This window comes from Pongo pygmaeus, chromosome 9 (genome assembly GCF_028885625.2).
Source record: "Pongo pygmaeus isolate AG05252 chromosome 9, NHGRI_mPonPyg2-v2.0_pri, whole genome shotgun sequence".
Lineage (NCBI taxonomy): Eukaryota > Metazoa > Chordata > Mammalia > Primates > Hominidae > Pongo > Pongo pygmaeus.
This window is the reverse complement of record NC_072382.2, coordinates 79,691,771-79,710,768: the sequence shown is the minus strand read 5'-3', so window position 1 is coordinate 79,710,768 and position 18,998 is coordinate 79,691,771. Positions and strand designations below refer to the sequence as shown.

The window sequence follows — 18,998 nt, the reverse complement described above, 5'->3', positions numbered from 1 at the left end:
GGGCAATGTGAGACATCTCCTGGGCAAACACTCGAGCCAGAGCTGTTTCCCATTGTTGGGTGCATCTGTGCTCTTGGGGAGGACTCCTCTGATTGAAAGGGCTGGATGTGGGTCAGATATCCCCTCAGTGAATAGTTACAGGTTGCCAATGCTGGACAGGTTAGCAAGTTACCGGAAGAGGTTCTGACGAACCACCCCCAGGTTATTCAAATCTAGGTTCAGAATAGGTTTGAGGACACAGTATTACAACCACCCAGAGAGGAGGCAGGTTTAGATTGTTGAATCATTATTTGAGGAAGGGACTTTGAGAAGTCATGTGATGGCAAATCTTGCTGGGTTCCTCTAATTCTAATAGGTTATTGGCTCCATCAGGCAATAGATGGGTGTGGACAGGGAGCTACAAGACTCAGCTGACAGGAGACACTGAGCCCCAAGAGAAAAGGCTCAAGAAGTCAGGGGACTTTAGCAAAAGGAAGGATGGGTGACCAGAGAATTTACCCCAAAGGAGGCAGAGAATCGTGGCCTATACAGAGGGTCAGAGCCTATGAGGATGAGAGACTGGGCAGGCTTAGCGAGGGACAGAGCAGAGAAAAACACACAAGCTGCCCAGGCGTGCTGGCTCATGCCTGCAATCCCAGCATTTTGGGAGGCCGAGGCAGATGGATTGCTTGAGTTCAGAAGTTTAAGACCAGCCTGGGCAACGTGGCAAAACCCTGTCTCTATGAAAAATACAAAAAATTAGCCTGGCGTGGTGGTGCACACTTGTGGTCCCTGCTACTCAGGAAGCTGAGGTGGGAGAATCACTTGAACCCAGGAGGCAGAGGTTGCAGAGAGCAGAGATCATGCCATTGAACGCCAGCCTGGGTGACAGAGCCAGACCCTGTCTCGAAACACAGATGCGCACACACACACACACACACACACAAGCTTCATTTGGTAAATATTGACCAGCACCTACTCTGCACTAGGTGTGGAAGAAGAAGATATCTCACCCCATTACTTTGGGGGCTCTTTGTGGGTCCCATGCCTTGTTTGTCATTGAACCCAAAGGAATTGGCACAGAGTGAACCACAGTGAATGATAGAATAAATCAATGAATTAGCCAGTCCCTGCTGAGTGCCTGAAGAGAAGTAGAGACAAAAGTGCTCTGAGAGCTCAAAGGCAAGACCATCGCTCCCACTGCACGTCTGCCCCCTGAGCCTATACCATGAGAGCTGCCTCTCCTACAGCTTTGCTTCTCCAGCATGTAACACAGGGCGGGCTTAGAGTAGGCAATAGTAAAAGTTTGCTGTTGAAAACAAATGAAGACTTCTGGCAGGAGATGGCCTTCAGCCTGAGACAAAAATTTCAGTCAGGAGAGTTGGCCATTAGAGCATCATTTATCAAATTGCAGGTCGCAACAAACCCATTAGTACCTCATGAAATCAATTCAGCAGGTCGAAACTATTCTTTTCAAAAAGAGAAGTAAATTTAACTGGAATGGAGTAGAAGGAAATAGAAAATATCAGTGCATCACTGTAAAGAGAATATGTATTTCATGAAACTTAGTTATATGTGTATGTGTATGCATGAACTACTGGATAAGATGTATTGCTTACTGTGGGTTTCAGTTGAACAGGATTGTAGAAGGCATTCTATACTGCAGAACCAGTGTGAGCAACAGCATAACTTTCCAGGACAATCAGAGAATGGAGAAAATTTTAATGTGTCTGGAGGATAATTATGGTGACATTATTTTCCACATCAAAGGTCAGAAGACGTGCTCTGACATTTGAAATCAAGATGGGCTTAGGAAATCTGTGGTATATGAGCATGGTGAGCAAAGGGGGCATGTGGGAGAAAGAAGAACATAGGGAAATATGAGGCCAGAAAAGTGGGTTAGGGGCAGGAACTGAGAAAGATCTGACCCTCACCTGTTCACTAACCAAGTTCCAGCATTTCATCTCAATCAGGACCTAAAACTGGCTCTAAACATGAGTGAAATAACCCTGATTCCACCTAAGTCTTAGAATTCCTTTCACACCCTACAGAAAGGCACAAAGCTTCCAGGAGTTTTAAAAGCAAGAGTTTTCAAGAGTGAAAAATGATGGAAAAGAGAAATGACCATGTATGCAATATGATTTTTTTATCGGCCCACTGCGAACCTAAAGCCATGTGCAAGCGTCAGTGGCATAGCAGTTTCAGAAGAGCCTTTGCTCCCCACCCCCCACCTCCACCCAGGCCTTAGACAGCCCTCAGGAAGCCATCAAGAGGCCAAGCAGCAGAGATCATCTAATGGACTTCAAATAAACACCAACTTCCTGACAGCTGGCCTCTGAGCAAATTTATTATTGAATTATACTCCTGCATTTTCAGAACAAGCTGAGCTGACAGGGTACCTCATCAGTTTAAAAAAAAAAAAGGAAAGAAAGACAGTGATAAATTACCTGATGGAAGATAAAAGAAGGCAAAGATCCTGCTTCCTCCAAAATGTCAGCCATTATATATTATTCATGTTGGTTTTTTAAAAATCTCTCCCCGCATTGAAATGAATGTTTATGATGATAAAGCAACTAGGTGATTCAATTCAGGATGCAGGCAACGACTTCTCACATCATCCTGATGAGCAGCTAACAACTCCTCCTCTGCCACTTGATCATCCCTTTATTGATTTCAAAAACGAATTACGATCTCTGTTTGCTTTGTAGCTTGAGCTTGTTCCTAGTTGTCCATCACAGAAAGCATTAGCAGAGGATGCTGTGGTGCAGCGGGAACAACTTGGGTTAGAGGGAGAGAGCCTGGATTCAAGTCCTTGGGAAAGTGAGAGCGTGTGACCTTGGGCTGGTGAGACTCAACTTCCTCCCCTGTGATGTGCGGTCACTAATTCCACCCTGCCAGGTAGTTTGGAAGATTAAATGAGATAAAATACCCAGAAGCCCGACGGCTGGCTCATAGCATGCGTTCAGTACTAACACCTAACATTTACCAAAGATATTCTATTTGGAATGTTTTATAGGTAGTAACACCTTTAAATCTCTGGCAGACCATATGATATAGGGACTTTATCACCCTTGTTTTAAGCAATGAAAACTGAGCTACTGAGAAGTTAAGTAATCTGGGCCATGGTCATAGGGCTTGTAATAGCAGAGCCAACATTGGAAGCCAAGCCCAGTTGGCTCTAGAGCCCATGTACTGAGCCTGTCTTCTTCTCCACTGAGTCCTTTATGTTCCCTGCTCAGCATCTTCAGTTCAGAAATCCATACAGTGTGGTGCCACTACAACCCTAGCACCCCACCTGGCCCTGACTTTCTCTCCAATATTCTACTACATCATTAAAAAACCCATGTGCAGTAAGGCTTCATGCTGAAGAGCACTGACCTCAGAGGTTGGAATCTCAGCCTCACTGTTTGCTAGCTGTGTGACCTTACATAAGTCTCTTAATCTTTCTGTGCCTCACTTCCCTCCTCTACACTATGAAAATAATAATCCGTATCTCATGGGGATTTTGTGGGGATTAAGTTAGCACATGTAAAACACTTAGGTATTAGGGCAGTAAGCATTCATGTAAGTGTTAGTGGCCACTGTCACTAAATAGCAGTAATGTTAATATTAGCATTAGCTATAGCATTAGTATACATACAGGTTTTGGTGTCACTATTGAGAACTGGGAGAAAAATGAGAATCTTAACCTGAAGCATCGGTGTAGTTGTGTAATTGGGGCAAATGTCCTAGCACCTTAGGGTGGCAGGGGTGAATGGACCTTCCAGACCATCAGCCCTCTGTGCTGGAAGAGGAACCTCCAAGGCCAGAGAGACCCCCTGGCTCAGCAAGTTAGTAGCCAAGCCTGAGTCCCAGAGAACCTGGAGTCCCAAGTGAAGGTTCATATATCTCAAACTATAAACTGTAATTCTGCTGTTTGTAAATCAAAGACTTTCTGTATTTTTATCCAACACTGAGAAATTTTAAGCAATAAGAAGTTAAAATATTTAGAGAGCCAAGTTTCACATTACTAATATTGCCCTCAATAGAGAATATAGGATCAGGCCTTGCAGACACCTCTGCATGTAGTCTAACTGGCCCTCCAATTAGATCTCAGAGGCATTAAGAGTTTGCTCCAAGCAAATCCCACAGTGAGGGGCTTGACAGGGAGGGATGCAGCCTCTGTGTGGCATTTTGCTAGAGGGGAGAGATCCAGCCCCTCGTGCCTCCCCTGCCTGGATCTCCTCCTCCCACCACAGTGGGGGCCATGTGAGTCCACCCTGTGGGTCTAACGCTGCAGGCCTCTAGGACCAATCCCAATCTGAGAAGAAGAGCTTAGAGCAGCCCCAGCTGCTCAACCTCACATCCTTCCTACTGTTGTCTGTCTGACCCATGACTTGCCAGCTGTGCCAAATGGCTTTCTGCCTTGTCCCTGAATCCTGGCCCCACTTTCTGTGTCTGACTTCAGCAGCCTAGTGCCCTGGCACCAAAGGACTCAAACCTTGCCCTCTTTTGACAGGCTCCCATCCCTGCCACATCTGGGTCTGGAGTTCCATCCCTGCTGTACCTGGGCATGATAACCTAGTGACACATGGGACGTCCACATCCAGATGCCTCTGGGAGCTCCTTCACCATGACTGTCTTCCTGTCAGCCCCTCCTCCCTCATCCTTTGAATTATTATTTCCATTACAGGCCAACTGTGTATTCTTGTACACCTCAGCTCCAGCCTATTGAGCTAGACTTTGTGCAGACTCCCTTAGCTGCATTTCTGCCTGGCATCAGCCCCTTCCCCATGAAGTGGGTCTGATCATGGTTCGTTCTAGTTTCCCCTTTCCTGGTGAAGCAGAACCTGCCCTGTGCCCTGACAGAAGGCAAGACACATGGTCATTAAATGAACTTGTCTGCTGAGTGACTGTGGCTGGAGTCACATTTTAGCAGAGCTGCCTTGTATTTTTCTAACAGCACAAACCATCACCTGAAAAGTCTTCTTAGAAACAAGCTTCTGGCCGCACAGCATAGAAAACAGCCTATCTGAACATGCACCACATATCCCATGTCCCCAGGCACAACGATGGTATTTCTGAGCCATGTCCCCAGACATGACCAACCCACTTACCTGGGACAAGGGCCTTGCTCCCTGCTGGCCAGACTGTCTCAGTCCTGCTTCTCCCTCACCATAGTCGATGGGCTCAGTTCCCTGGAAGCATAGTATGGTGGACAAGTCAAGGGCTCTGTTCTTGTGTACACCTTTATCAGCCAGCAGAAAATATTCCAGAAGATTCCTATGGGAGAGGACTCAGCCTGAAGCATCAGCATTGAGCAGCCAGCTGCCCACAGCCTTGAGAGATTAATTCTGCAGCCTGGGAGCTCACGCTCCCTTGGTGTCTGAAGGAGCTCAACAGCCATGCTTAGCTAGGAGGCCACAGAACAGTGGTTTCTGGGCTCTGCCGGAAGCACAGCCTCAGGTCCCTGAAGACACTAGCAAGTGCTGGGCCATCTTGCTGTTAGATGGCCCCAGGTGGTGTCATGGCACCATGGCGGAGCTGGTGGTACCCCATCCTCAAGGAGTGATGGAAAGGATGCCCCACCTTCAGATATCATTGACCTCACCTGTACATGAGGAATGTGGACTCAGTCACTCAGAAAACCCCAGTAACTTAAAAGGTAAACTCCTCCCTCCTGTCAATCTGAAGGAGACTATGGAGCCTGTAATCCCAGCTACTGGGGAGGCTGAGGCAGGAGAATCTCTTGAACCCTGGAGGTAGAGGTTGCAGTGAGCCAAGATCATGCCACTGCACTCCAGCTGGGGCGACAGAGCAAGACCCTGTCTCAAAAAAATAAAAAAAGGGACTAGATCAAGTTTTACTGGTTTGGGCATAAGGCTATTGGAAAATATACATGGTAAATATAGGATGAGCTTTGAAATAAGTTATAAAGATTGAAGCACAATGAGAAGTTAGCTTTGGGGTATAATAATAAATAGCATATTCAAGTTTATTTTGTATACAAAAAGTCACATGCACACTATCGTAGTCCCAAGGTGGATACCGAAGGTGGGCCATGAGAACAGGAAGAAAATTTTAGGGGCTCTATCTATACAGTGTTTCTTTTATCTTAAGAAATAAGAAAGCAAGACTGGTTTATTTCCATAGAATGTTGGATTCTCACCGATTTGTTCCTTTGGTCTCTGTGTTACTTGTTTACATGTCTGGACCAGCACATGAGGCATTCTGAGGGAGATCAAGATCTACTCCACAGAAAGAGGGACAGTGGGGCAGGCACGGTGGCTCATGCCTGTAATCCTACCACTTTGAGAGGCCAAGGCAGGTGGGTCACTTGAGGCCAGGAGTTTCAAGACCAGCCTGGCCAACATGGCAAAACCCTGTCTCTACTAAAAATACAAAAAATTAGCTGGGCCATGGTGGTGCACCCCTTTAATTCCAGCTACTCAGGAGGCTGAGGCACAAGAATCGCTTGAACCCAGTAGGTGGAGGTTCCAGTGAGCTGAGATCACGCCACTGTACTCCAGCCTGGGCAACAGAGTCAGACTTTGTCTCAAAAAAAAAAAAAAGAAAAAGAAAAAGAAAAAAAAGAAAGAGGGACAGTGGACCCACACTGGTTTGTTGTGTATTATTGTGTATTATGATGTAATAGTATATTACATCATAATTGTTTGTATGCGTGTCTGTCTGTGTATCTGTATAAAATCTAGTGTTAACCAAACTTACTCATAAAATGGTAAAGTGGCTTTAAAGGTTTCTTGCAAGGTAAATACAAATGGAAGATAATACTAATAGTGCAAGTACAAGCAAACAAAAAAAATGGCAGAGCTGATACTTCTTCTACTCCTAATATTAAATACTTTCCTCAACCTCGCTATGAGGTTAAAAATGATTATTTTCATAAGATTGAACGAAAAGTTAACTAAGAGATTCAAAATGATCAACAATCTTAACAGAGTTCACTTAAAGAGTCAAAATTATCAAGAAGGCTATTTGAAATATGAATACTCATCAAACCTTGCACCAAATGTATATTACGCTTCCCAAGGTGAACCAGCGATGGTAGCACATGTGTGTGATTTATAAGTGAATGCAAGTACATTGAAGGAGCCTGCTCAAAAATGTTTACAGAAAGGGCATGCAATCAAAAATGGTTCCAGAACTCGGCTCTAATCATGTGAACTCTGAATTGTGAAGCCAAGACAAATTGGGATTCTCAATTATTTCAGTACATGTCGGTCAGACTGCAAGTATCTTAAGAGGTGGAGTGACTCTCCCAAGTTCTCATGGCGAATCCTGCATTTGATTCAGTCCTGGCTCCCCGCAAGTCTGCAAGAATGGGCAAGTCCATTCCCTCTCTGAACTTTATTTTCTCACCTTTACCAAAAGAAGTTTGAAAGAGGTGATCAGGAAGGGCTCTTCTGACTCGAATGTTTCAAATTCAGGGGTTTCCCAAGAATACGTATATAGGTGGAAGATGTTGGGCTGGAAAAGCTGGTTCAAGATAACTGAGGCAGAGCGTCCAATGGAAAACTAGGAAGAGAGAGCTACAGATCAGCCTGGTGGCTGGGCTTGAAAGATGGTCCTGGGAGCTGCAGAGAGGACAATGTCAGGCTATGACTGGAAACACCTTCAGTGGTAGTAATTTGACAGGCTGTGAAGTGAGGCTTCTCATTTGGGCCCAGGTAATGTTCTTACAAGACTTCAGAAAAATTGTAGTAGATGCTGGAAAGATCCCCATTCAATCAGCAGAAGTTAGCAGAAAACAGTTTAAGGATTTACGCCAAGTCAGGCAAATAAACCTGTTTAAAATACACAATGCAAAGGAGGGATTTACATAATCAATAATGGCATAGACTAGCAAATACTTTAATGGAGAGAAAGGCTAGAGTTATCATTTGCCACCTAGATCCCAAATGATATTCCAGTCTCCTGAATACCAAAGTAGCTGCTTTCACTTAATAACAAAATAACACACACAAAAAATAATAAAAGCTGCAGTTTTTCTCCTTTTGCCTTCCTTTATCTGCTTGTATAATATACATTGAATAATCAATCTAACTTTGTTTCTGGCATTCTTTTTCAAAGTTTTTCAGATCACAGGTGGTACAGATGAGGAGGGTATAGAATCAAAGGGTCAGGGCTAGGCTGAGGCAAGTGAGTCTTCCAGGGGAAGGTACCCAAGCCTTGAGGGAGAGTGTGGGCTGGCCTCTTGAAAGGGCACAACCCTTCCAGCCCTAGGTTCTCTAACCATATCCCTGTCAAGGTCAAGTAGCTCAAAGTTCTCTAACATCACCCTCACCTTAAGTAACAGAAGCACATAAGCTCTTTATTCATTGAATAAATAATTTATCAAGAACTTACTCTGTGCCCTGCATTCAAATTCCAGAGCAAACACCTGTTTTGGAGGAAGTTTTCTTTTCCCCACTCAGAAATGACCATCAACCATGATCAATGCTGAGAATATAGCAGTAAGGGACATTTGGTTGGTCCCTGTCTTCATGGAGCTCATGTTCTGCTGGGGAAAAGATTGTCCTAGCAGAGCAACAGCACTCAGAGTTCATGAGGAGTAGCCCAGAAGGAGCAGGAGTGGTGTATACTGCTTGGTGAATGTTCTAGGAGAGGTGGAAGTTTCCAGATAGAGGGAACAATTTAGTGATAAGTATAAGTATTGCTTGAGCTCCATTAAGATTCTGAAGCCACGTGTAGTAGGGCTGCTTTAGCTGGATTGGGTAGTATGAGATTAAAACAGTTATAAATTCTTAAACGTATGTTGAATTCTATTTTATACCAGGTTGGGAAAAACTTCAGCCTGCATTTGACAGATGAGAGAATGGAGGTTCAGAGAGGTCAGATGACTCCAAAATCATACAGTTAGTTCCCAGAGTCAGAACTGGGAACTATGACTCCCAGCCCAGTGCTCTTGCCACCACAGCCCTACCACTTTTCCCTGAGCAACAGTTGAGGTTGGCTTTTTATTTGCTTGATTTTATTTTGGAGTAGTTTTGTCTCTCCAGCAGATTCTTCTGTTGATCCCAAACCTTGTCACTCTCTTCAGGAAGCAGTCAGGCAGATCTTCTCCCTTGTTGGCGTCGGCAAGGGCACCTCAGTCAGGCCCTGAGTGTGTGGTTGGACTCATGCCAGTATGTTTGACACCACCCTTGGCTTGGCACAAGCGCTCCCTCCTGGCAGAGTTCACCTAGCCTAATTACTTGTTTTATATCCCAGCTGCCTGACATATGCCAAACCCATGTGTTGACTCACTGGTGTCAGAGAAAACTACACGGGGGCATTTCACGTTGGCTTTTGTGAGCTCTAGCAAGTAAGTGGAGATCGTAACTCATACATTTCTGGAACTCAGCACCTAACACAGAGCCTGGCTCATAGTAGGCGCCTGATTTTTTATGAAATTAAAGGAATTTTAGTGACTGCAGGTACATAACACAGTAATAAGATTAAGGCCTCAGAAGTAAGAAGACCTAGCTTTAGTGTCAGCTCAGCCAAGTGAATTCATTTCTGGGTGACCTTGAGCAAGTCTTTTTCTCTCTTTCAGTTACTTGATTGTTTTTCACTTAACAAACACTCTGAGAGCAGCATCCCATGCTTATCCTCTCTAGAGATGTGGTCCAGCCCTCCTCTGGCTCACACGTAAATATGTGAGATGGCTATATAATGCGAATGATGTAAACATATGACCATCAAATATTAGAGAGATACTTATAAGGCGTATAAAAGCCCAAAGGAGGGGGTGATTCATTGTGTCAGGAAAAGTTGATGAGAACCTTACTGAGGTGGTGACAGCTTAGATGAGACTCTAAGGATGAGTAGAAAATAACAGCCCAAAACTCCATTACACCAAGACAGCAACCATGAGGAAGCAAATCATGTCAAATAGAGGACTGGTAATAGAGGATCATATGAGCTAGCTGGGAAGCCAAGTTGGTGACAGTGATTTGCTCCCACGTTAATGGTTTTTTACTAAGGCAGTCTTCCATTGCGGAGTTCTACATTCAAAGCAGCAACTATTTCTTAGCCACATCTCCAGCCCTGAGCGAGTGCCCAACCCTCAGTGTAGGGTCAGTGTTCCAGTGGCAAGCAGAAGCCAGCTTCAACCAGTTCGCAAGAACTGATTATTAAATGTTCAGAAATTCTGCAAGCTGGTTGTTAAACACAGCCATTATTAAAAATTAAATTATATAAAATGAAATAAGGTACATTAAAAACAAAGGTAATAAATACTCAAAACTTACTACTTTCTAATTATTTTGCCATGTTTGGTGTTACGTTTGCTCTTGAGGTTACTCAGGACCGTTGCGTCTCCACGGTGGCAGTACCGCATAATGGCATCCTCCTGTGTGTCTCTTCCCACCTCTGTGTTCAGTGACATCTCATTGGTAGCTTGAAAACAGCCATGATGAGAGTATTTACACCACAGAAATGAGCAAACGCTGCAACTGAAGCTGGTTTTCTTTTCTTTTTCTTTCTTTTTTTTTTCGAAAGTCGGTCATTAAACATTTGCCAGCACCCCACTGATAGTATCCATTAAATAAATGGATGCAGAAAGCAAGCATTGGGAAGCCCAGCACTCACATCTTTTCAAACCTCCCAGGACAAATGCATGTGGCACAAGACACAATTCAGAGGTCCCCACCAAGCTGACTTCCCATCTCCTTTGTTCCAGGGAAGGCTTTATATTAATCTGGGCTTTCCTGACAACTGAAAATCATGAAAACAGAACAGGGATGGAAGTGTTTTTCTCCAGGATTTAATTCCTGAGCCAAATGCCTGTGTTGGCAAGAGGCCTCTATGGCCTATCAGCATCCAGGGAGTCAACCTAATCTTCCCCAGAATCCAAAAGCAATCCACGGGAGCCCAGGCTAAACTTGCATCTGCTCTAGCTTGCCGAGTTGGAGGCTACATGGTAGCCAAATGGTGCCGATTCAATGTTTCCCAATTATCAGGAAATCCCCAAAGAGAGATCAATCAGAGGAGGCTGGCCTGCAGTGTGTATTAGAGGCAGCAGCCAGGAAAGCCCCAGAAAGGAAGCCATCCCCCTAGGACTGGTTTCTGTCCAGGCAGAATCCAGAGGCACATATGTCTGGAGAAGGCTGGATGGTGGCCAGCGTCAGGAGATGAGATCTGTTAGTAATTCTCTGGAAGGACAGAGTTCCAGCAATACAAAATTCAATTGTCCTCCATTAAAGAAAACATCTCTTAGCACCAGCTGAATACAATCGGTGGAATAAATCTTCCCCATTAGCAGAGAGATAATTTCACATAAATACATTGGAAGACCTTCAGAGCAGAATTGAAAGTCTTTGCTGCGCCTCACCCGCTTAACTTGTTTGCCGTGTAATTGCATTTAGACCAAGGGCCTCGGAAGGAAACCACTGACTGAATTAGCATTAACCAGATTGTGTGGAGTAAGGTGAGGAGGGTGAGGTGGGGTGGGGAGTCTGGTGCATTGTGGGTAGTTGTTCTTGCCTTCAGAAAGGACAAGCTGACACTAGTGAGACCAGCTGCTTTACAAGCCTGGTGTTAATTGCTTTTCTCATCCAACAGAGAAAAGTTTATCACTCTAGGAAGGTAGAGATGTGGGTACTTCATACGGCAGTTACTGAATTTGAGATCTTTTTTTAATGAATGCCCATGGGCCTCATCAGTAGCTCTTCCCTAGGCCAGAAGAAAAAGCCTTCTCACCTGAGGTGAATAGAGAAGGTTATGTGGCGCACAGCACCTGCGTTTTTGACTCAGATGTCTTTCAGCGAGGGCTTTCTCCCCAGTGTGCGGATCCTTGAGGACATTGCACCAGCCAGTGCCTTCATTTCCACCCATGGCCAGTGGCAAGTGACTGGTTAGAGTGGGACCCGGAGTGGTGAGGCCCAGGTTCAAGTCCTGCCTCTGTCACCTGCTTTCTATGGAGCTTTGGGCACATAATATAACCTCTCTGGAAACCAGTTTCCTCTTCCATACAATGAGAAAGTTCCACTAACTTAGGGATCTTCCAGCTGACTTCTGCAGACACAGAAACTCCAGAGAGTTGCCTTCAAAATCACCCCGAGGGAGAGGAGGCCTCCACCCCGACTTCATCCAGGGTAGATCTTTTCATTCATTTTCCACTTTGGAGTCCTTATAAAATGTCATCTACCCTAATGTTTCTGTTTCTGAATATTTGAAAAGCCACCATTCTAGATGATCTCTAGTTGTCCCATTTATTTGCTCAACCACCATGTTTTCAATGGCAACCTAGCATTTGTTAGACATAGTTCAGGCACTGTGAGGAGAAAGAAAGAAATCTTGACCTGCCCTCAAAGAGCTCAGGATCTAGTGGAAGGGAGGAGTGTGTATGGTTTGGTAGAGTATCAAGGTGTCTGCATCAGGTTTTGTGGGAGAGAGGAACTAGTTCTGATTAGGGACATCAAGAAAGGCTTCAAGGAAGAGGTGTCATTAATAGTTGGCTCTTTAAGGGTGAGAAAGTTGGGAGAGGAGTGCGGGAATGACATTTTAGGCAGATGGAAGAACGTTGCACAGACAGAGGCACTAAGCAACATTTGCCTGGCAAGTTTGGGAAAAGCAGGTAATTTCTTGTCCAAAATATAGAGTAAGAGTGGGAGGAGGGATATTGGGAGAGGTGTCAGGTTCCAAAACTCACTCTGAGAGCATGCTAGCATCTGTCCTTCTCCTGTCTCGAATGTCAGATGAACAGAAGTACCTTCTCTCCTGCTCACTCTTTTGTATGTTCACTTCCAATGAGACTGTTAGTAACAGTAATAGCCATTGTCATTTGTGGAGCTTACCCTATACCAGCATGAAAAAACAAAGCCTCAAAGAACTGGCACATGCCTACTGAAGTTCAGAGAGCTAGGAAGTGACAGAGCCAAGATTAGAACCCAGATCATTGAACTACACATCCACACACAGAACTAGGTGATATTGCCCTCTGTGATCAGCTTTATCTCCTTACAGCATTATACAGTATCCTTAGAAAATAACCTCCGAGTGAGATCATTGAATCACCGGCCAATAGTAATTCTCTCAAGGACACTTTGATGCCCTAAACCGAGGTGATATTTTTTAAAGATTATTATGCATCTTGAGTGAACACCATGAGCCCCTGGGTACCAGATGTGTCTGAGTGACTGATTTTCTGGCTTCTGGCCTCTCGGAGTTCCCTGCCAGCCAGGGCTCTGACCATGAAAGGTGTATCATGTTTATTCTCTCTTCTCTTCCCACAGGCATGCTTGTGTTATTCGTGGCCAAGTGATGACATCAGATGGAACCCCCCTGGTTGGTGTGAACATCAGTTTTGTCAATAACCCTCTCTTTGGATATACAATCAGCAGGCAAGATGGCAGGTAGGAGACCTTCTATGAGCCAGAAACAGTGAAGGTCCCACTCTTGTGGTCCTGCCATATAGCTGCTGCTGGACTGATAATGTGGAAAGAGGATGGGTCTTGGATTCAGAGGGCCTGAATTCAAATGCCCAGCTCTGCAACTTACTAATTGTATGACCTTGTACCTAACTCTGGCCTATATCCCTTTGACTCTAGATTTAGCAGTTTCTTCTCATTTGGTTCTCAGAGTAAGGAGAGGGTACCTTATACATATCCTGCTCCATGACTTATGATATAAAACAGTCATGTGAACCACTTTCTACAGAACAGACAGCTTGAGAAATCTCAGCCATTCCTGTTGTGTGGTTTCCATCCTACAGCTGCTTAGATCTATGCAAGCCATTTGGGTGATGACAGAATTCTGACCTTTGAATTCCTCCAAGAACCATCAGCAGAATGAAATAAAGCTTCCTTAATGGCCCTAGCTCTCCCACCTGCTGTGTGTCCTAGGATAACTCTCCTTACCTCCTGTGTCTTGGCTTCATCTGTTAAATGGTCCTAATGCTGTTTATCGCACAGATTGGTTTTGAGGGTTAGAAGATATGGTGGATGGGGAAGCACCTGGCGCATAGCATGTGGTTAACAAATCTTAGTTCCCCACCCCACTTTGATTCATTGCTGTATTTCCAGTGTCTGGCACATAGTAAGTATACAATAAATATTAGCTATTTGTTAAAATTACAGATTATTGAATGAGTAAGTGATGGTGACAGGACAGGCAATGAGAATATTTTGGAGAAAAGGAAAAGAGGAGGAAAGTGGAATATTTAGGCTGTCAGTGGTGGCAAGTCCTCTATTTTTAATAAAACCAGGTGGTGGCAGTCCATCTGGCTAAGCGTGGGCCCATAAGGTTGATTTTCACTCTGTGTTGGAAATTATGCTCCAGCTTGATTGATTTTAGCACCTCTTTAATCCAATATCAGATGTGAACATGTCCCGGCCGAGGTGATAATGAAGTAGAGGCTCATCTGTTTGTAGACATGTGTGCCTCTTAGATGGGGTTGGCAAGCTTGGCATGGGGTGCCCCCTCCCCACCTCTCACTCCCTGTGAATAGGAAGAGGCCCAGCTGGAAAACATTAGTGGCCAGTCTTCAGGGATAAACTGGCCAGGCCAGGCCACTGTTCCCTACCCTATACACCTTCCCACCCAGGAAGGCCCTCATGAAGACTCCCGCTACAGCATGAAGGATGCTGCCTGCTGTATGAAAGTGGCAGATGTGAGCCTCCTAGGCAACAGGTATTCTGACCACATTATTACCTGCTGTGAAACATTCATCCAAAAGGAGCCTTTCAGGACTGGCTTTTTTTGCCATGAAACTTGCCAGTCACTCCTGTGAGATGGCAAATCGTCAGTCCTTATGCCCTGTTGTGGTTGGTTAGAGTAGATTCATAAAACACACTGAGTCTGGCATAAGTTCAGTGGCCTTTGGGGAAAGCTCAGTCTCTGACACCTCCCGATTCCTCCTGTTTGTGCTTCCTCTACAATTTCTACTGCCCACTGAGAGCATGGAGCTAAATATCAGCTGTGTTTCCTGCATCATCCTCCTAAATTACATCACATAGCCAGAATTGCTGCAACAGAGCTTGAATTTCAGATCAATTCTTACCAATGCATTTTGGGGCTCAAATTTTCTTCCCAACTCAGCCACTGCATAATGTATGGGAAAGTTATCACTTGTTCTCTTAGTATCCAAAAATCTCTGTTTGTTATATGTGAACAGGTATCACTGCCCTCCCACCCTTCCTTAACTCACCTTCTTTCTTACCTCTCGTACCTTAGGAAAAACGATAAGACTAAGAGATATAGTCTGGAAATAACAGTGTGCACAAGTGGACTGAAAGTCCAGGGACATGTATTCTTCGCTTTCCAGGAAGGCACCATGATACTTGCCCTCATCCAGCTCCCCCACCCCTACTCACATGCACGTGTGCACATGCACACACACACACACACACACACTTGCTGAAATCCCAGACTTCACACCTTAGCAGGAGCTTACAAACAGAAAACAGTAGCAGAGAAGTTAGCCAAAGAGATCATTTAAAAAATGGAAAATAGAGGCCATGAAGAAAAACTAAAAGAATAGCAGGCAAGAGATGTAGATTAGGCTCATTGAATTGAAAATTGGGGGCCAGGCACAGTGGCTCACATCTGTAATCACAGCACTTTGGGAGGCCACGGCGTAAGGATCACTTGAGCACAGGAGTTCAAGACCAGCCTGGGCGTTCAAGACCAGCCTAGGCAACAAGGCAAAACCATGTCTCTATCAAAAAAACATACAAAAATTAGCTGGGTGTGGTGGCATGCACCTGTAGTCCCAGCAACCCAGGAGGCAGAGGTGGGAGGACTGCTTGAGCCCGGGGAGGTCAAGGCTTCAGTGAGCCATGATTGCCCCACTGTACTCCTGCACTCCAGCCTGGGTGACAGAGTGAAACCCTGTCTCAAAAAAAAAAAAAAGAAAGAAAGAAAGAGAAAAGAGAAAAGAGAGAAAGAGAGAAAAGGGGAAAGGAAAGGGAGAAAGGGGGAAAGGAAGAAAAGAAAGGAGAGGAGAGGAGGGGAGGGGAGGGGTGGGGGCCAAGAGAAGGGAATGTGTGAGGCCCTTTGCTTTTCCCATCTATTATCCCATCTGTATAATCAATAACCCTGCCAAATGATTATGATCATCAGCTTCATTTTACAAATGAGAAAACTGAGACTTGGAAGGGTGATATAATTCACTCATGGAGCAAGTAGTAGTGTTCAGAATGGCCCTGCACTGCTTGGGCTTCATATGATAATCAGGCCTTCCCTTTGGGGTCACATTCACATTCATGTCCAAAGCAGGGTTTCCCCTCCAGAGGAGCGGGCCTAGCCCCAGCTCATTACTTGCTCTTGGCAAGGCCAGCTGCCCCCTGCTTGCTCACTGCCTTGGGAATATGTCTTTTCATGTTTGTCTTTCCTCCCTCCTCACATACAACCTCTCATGATGGGAGCTTATAAGTCTGGCTAAAATTCTGTTTGACAGTTAAAAATGTTCTATCAAGGCACAGATCCTATTCAGTTCTGTGACAGAAAAATTGTTCTTTGAGTATTTCCCCAAAACCATGGGTATTCTCCTGGAGAGCCAAAACCTGAATTCTTGATTCAAAATAAACCCTACCCCAGGTGTTTCTCTATCATTGAATGATGGTGGTACTCAACTTCACCTAAGTGAATGAGGAACAGGCAAACGGGTGATAGCTCCTGCAAAGGGCGGAAGAGTCAGGCTTTGGAGCTTGGAGCCCCGAATCTGGGGATGCCATCTACCAAGAGCAGAACTTGACACTAGGACAGGATGGTTCCATGCGGAATCCTTGCAGTCTCTGGAGGAGAGAAGAGCAAGCTGCAGCAATGGGCCCATTCCCACATGGTGGATTTATCAGAGTCAAGATCAGATCCTGCATTGACGTCTCTCACACCAACTGCACAGATGAACCTTAGATTTAACTGCAGTAACAGCCAAAGTAAGAAGGGACGTAGGGTGTTTAGTAGATGTCAGTTCAGGAGCAGCTGATGCTGTCACTCATGCATTTATTCCATCAACTTTTAAGCATCAAGCACTGGGCTAGTTTCTGAAAAGACAGAGGACTCGATGTCCCTGGGCCAGAGAGCTCAACAAGCAATGACAGTGCAATGCCATGCGTGTGGGGCGGTGGAACCCAGGGAGGAAGTTGGAATTCTGACTGGGTAAGGCTGTGTGGGGGAGGTGAAGTTTGAGCTGTCCAGTTTGATAGTTAGGAGTTCTCCATCCAAAAAAAGCCAATTAAGACAGGCCTTGAAAATGCCTACTACAGCCAGGGTGTGACAGAAGGAATGGACTAGTTTGAAGTCACCCAGGAGATAGACATCAGGCCCAGTGAATAAGAAGCTGGAAAGAAAGGGACCCACACTCAAGTTAAAAAAAAAAAAAAAAAAAAGTTCTAACAGTCAGAACTAACCTAAAACAGAACAGTCCTCCTGTGAATATAGCAATCTCCTCATCTCTGGAATTGCATAAGTAGGAACTGAATGAGCCCTTGATGGTGGTTCTATAGGAGGAACTGATACATCAGATGGGAGAGGGGCTAGGTCAGATGATCATTAAGTTCCTCTCCAGTGGTTCACCTATTACTTGATTTCAACTTTCTGTTTTAAGAAGAGAAAGGACACAAAAATCTAGTCTTACATCTTTCTATTTTTTATTTTTTATTTTTTTGAGACAGGTTTCACTCTGTCACCCAGGCTGGAGTGCAGTGGTGCAATCTCAACTCACTGCAACCTCTGCCTCCCAGGTTCAAGCCATTCTCCTGCCTCAGCTCCCGAGTAGCTGGGATTACAGGCGCCCACCATCACTCCCTTTTGTATTTTTAGTTCACATCACTTTTGTATTTTTAGTAGAGATGGGGTTTTAGCATGTTGACCAGGCTGGTCTCGAACTCCTGATCTCAGGTGATCTGCCCTCCTCGGCCTCCCAAAGTGCTGGGATTACAGATGTGAGCCACCGTGCCTGGCCTAGTCTTATGTCTTATTGCATGATAGGGCTTTAAGTAGCAGCCGTGCTATGCCCTCTTCTTAGTTCAGCAGACCCAGCCTGCCGGATTAGTGATGTACCTTGGTTCACATGTGGCCCTCTTTTCCCATTATCTATAATCTGAGGCCATCTGGCTTCTAAACACCTCAATCTGCAGAACCCTCAAATCAGGTTCCATGTGGGGCTGGGCAGTGTCAGAAACATTGGGTGTACAAATAGGGAGGAGCTCAGTTTTCTTCAATGTTCAAAAAGTAAAAGTGCATGCCAAGGCTTGGATGGGAAAATGCCTTGCTAGGTTTGTCTGCAGGTGATTGGAGTTAAGATGCTAGCACCAAACAGAGCTGCCAGTATGTTTCTGGCTGGGTCCTGTTTGGGCACAAGATATTCTGGGGTGAGGCAAGGAAGACTCTGCCTGTACAATCCCCACAATCCTGAAACAAGAGGGGCTTAGCAGGGGGTCATCTAGGATCAGGGAAGACCTGGAGACCTCATAGAGCAAACCCATTTGGTGTCACATTGAAGACAGAACTAGGACTAGGAAGGCAGGTTTCTCCTCAGACCTCCCCAGCATCCTCAGAGGCTGATGAACAGAGGCTGGGCTGCCAGCTCTCCAGACACTGTCACAGTAATGTCATATCAACTAGGAGGCTGGCACTCAGTCTTCTGGTTCTCCTTTCACTTGTAAGATACTGTGATTCTAATTGAGCCATCTTTAAACTGCTTAGCTATTTTGTAATTGCAAAGGCCTTTGTTGAGTAATCTATCACAATTAGAGCTAAAATTGCTGTGGAGTCATAGAATCTTAGAGACTTAAGAATAATCCATTTGAGCCTTTGCATTTTACAGATGAAAAAAATGAGGATCAAAGAGGCTAAGTGACTTACCCAAGATCACTTAATAGTTGAAGACAGAGCCAGGACCAGGCTTGGGGTTCCTAACACCCAGATCAAGGCTTGCCCTGCTTTATTCACTGACTTTTCACTGGGCTTCAACTCTGACATGGTTGAAAGGCCCTAAGTACCAGCAGCACCACTGTCAGCTCTTGTGTGTCCTGGAAAATGGCTCTCCATAGCAGTGGTTCATTTCAGCAAATTCTCTATGTGAATCATTTTAT

The 18,998-nt window shown here is 45.0% G+C and overlaps 1 protein-coding gene across 6 annotated transcripts in view; it reads left to right on the top strand.

The window, feature by feature from the left end:
* TENM4 (teneurin transmembrane protein 4) overlaps positions 1 to 18,998 on the top strand; it is a 782,056-nt gene that overhangs the window by 689,361 nt on the left and 73,697 nt on the right. For all 6 annotated transcript variants that reach the window (XR_010127599.1, XM_063671257.1, XM_063671258.1 and 3 more), the window contains one exon: positions 13,197 to 13,316. Coding sequence is in view for 5 of the 6 variants with exons in the window: in XM_063671257.1 (XP_063527327.1) it covers positions 13,197 to 13,316 (120 nt within the window). In the remaining variant the exon portion in view is untranslated. The remainder of the gene's footprint in view (positions 1 to 13,196; positions 13,317 to 18,998) is intronic.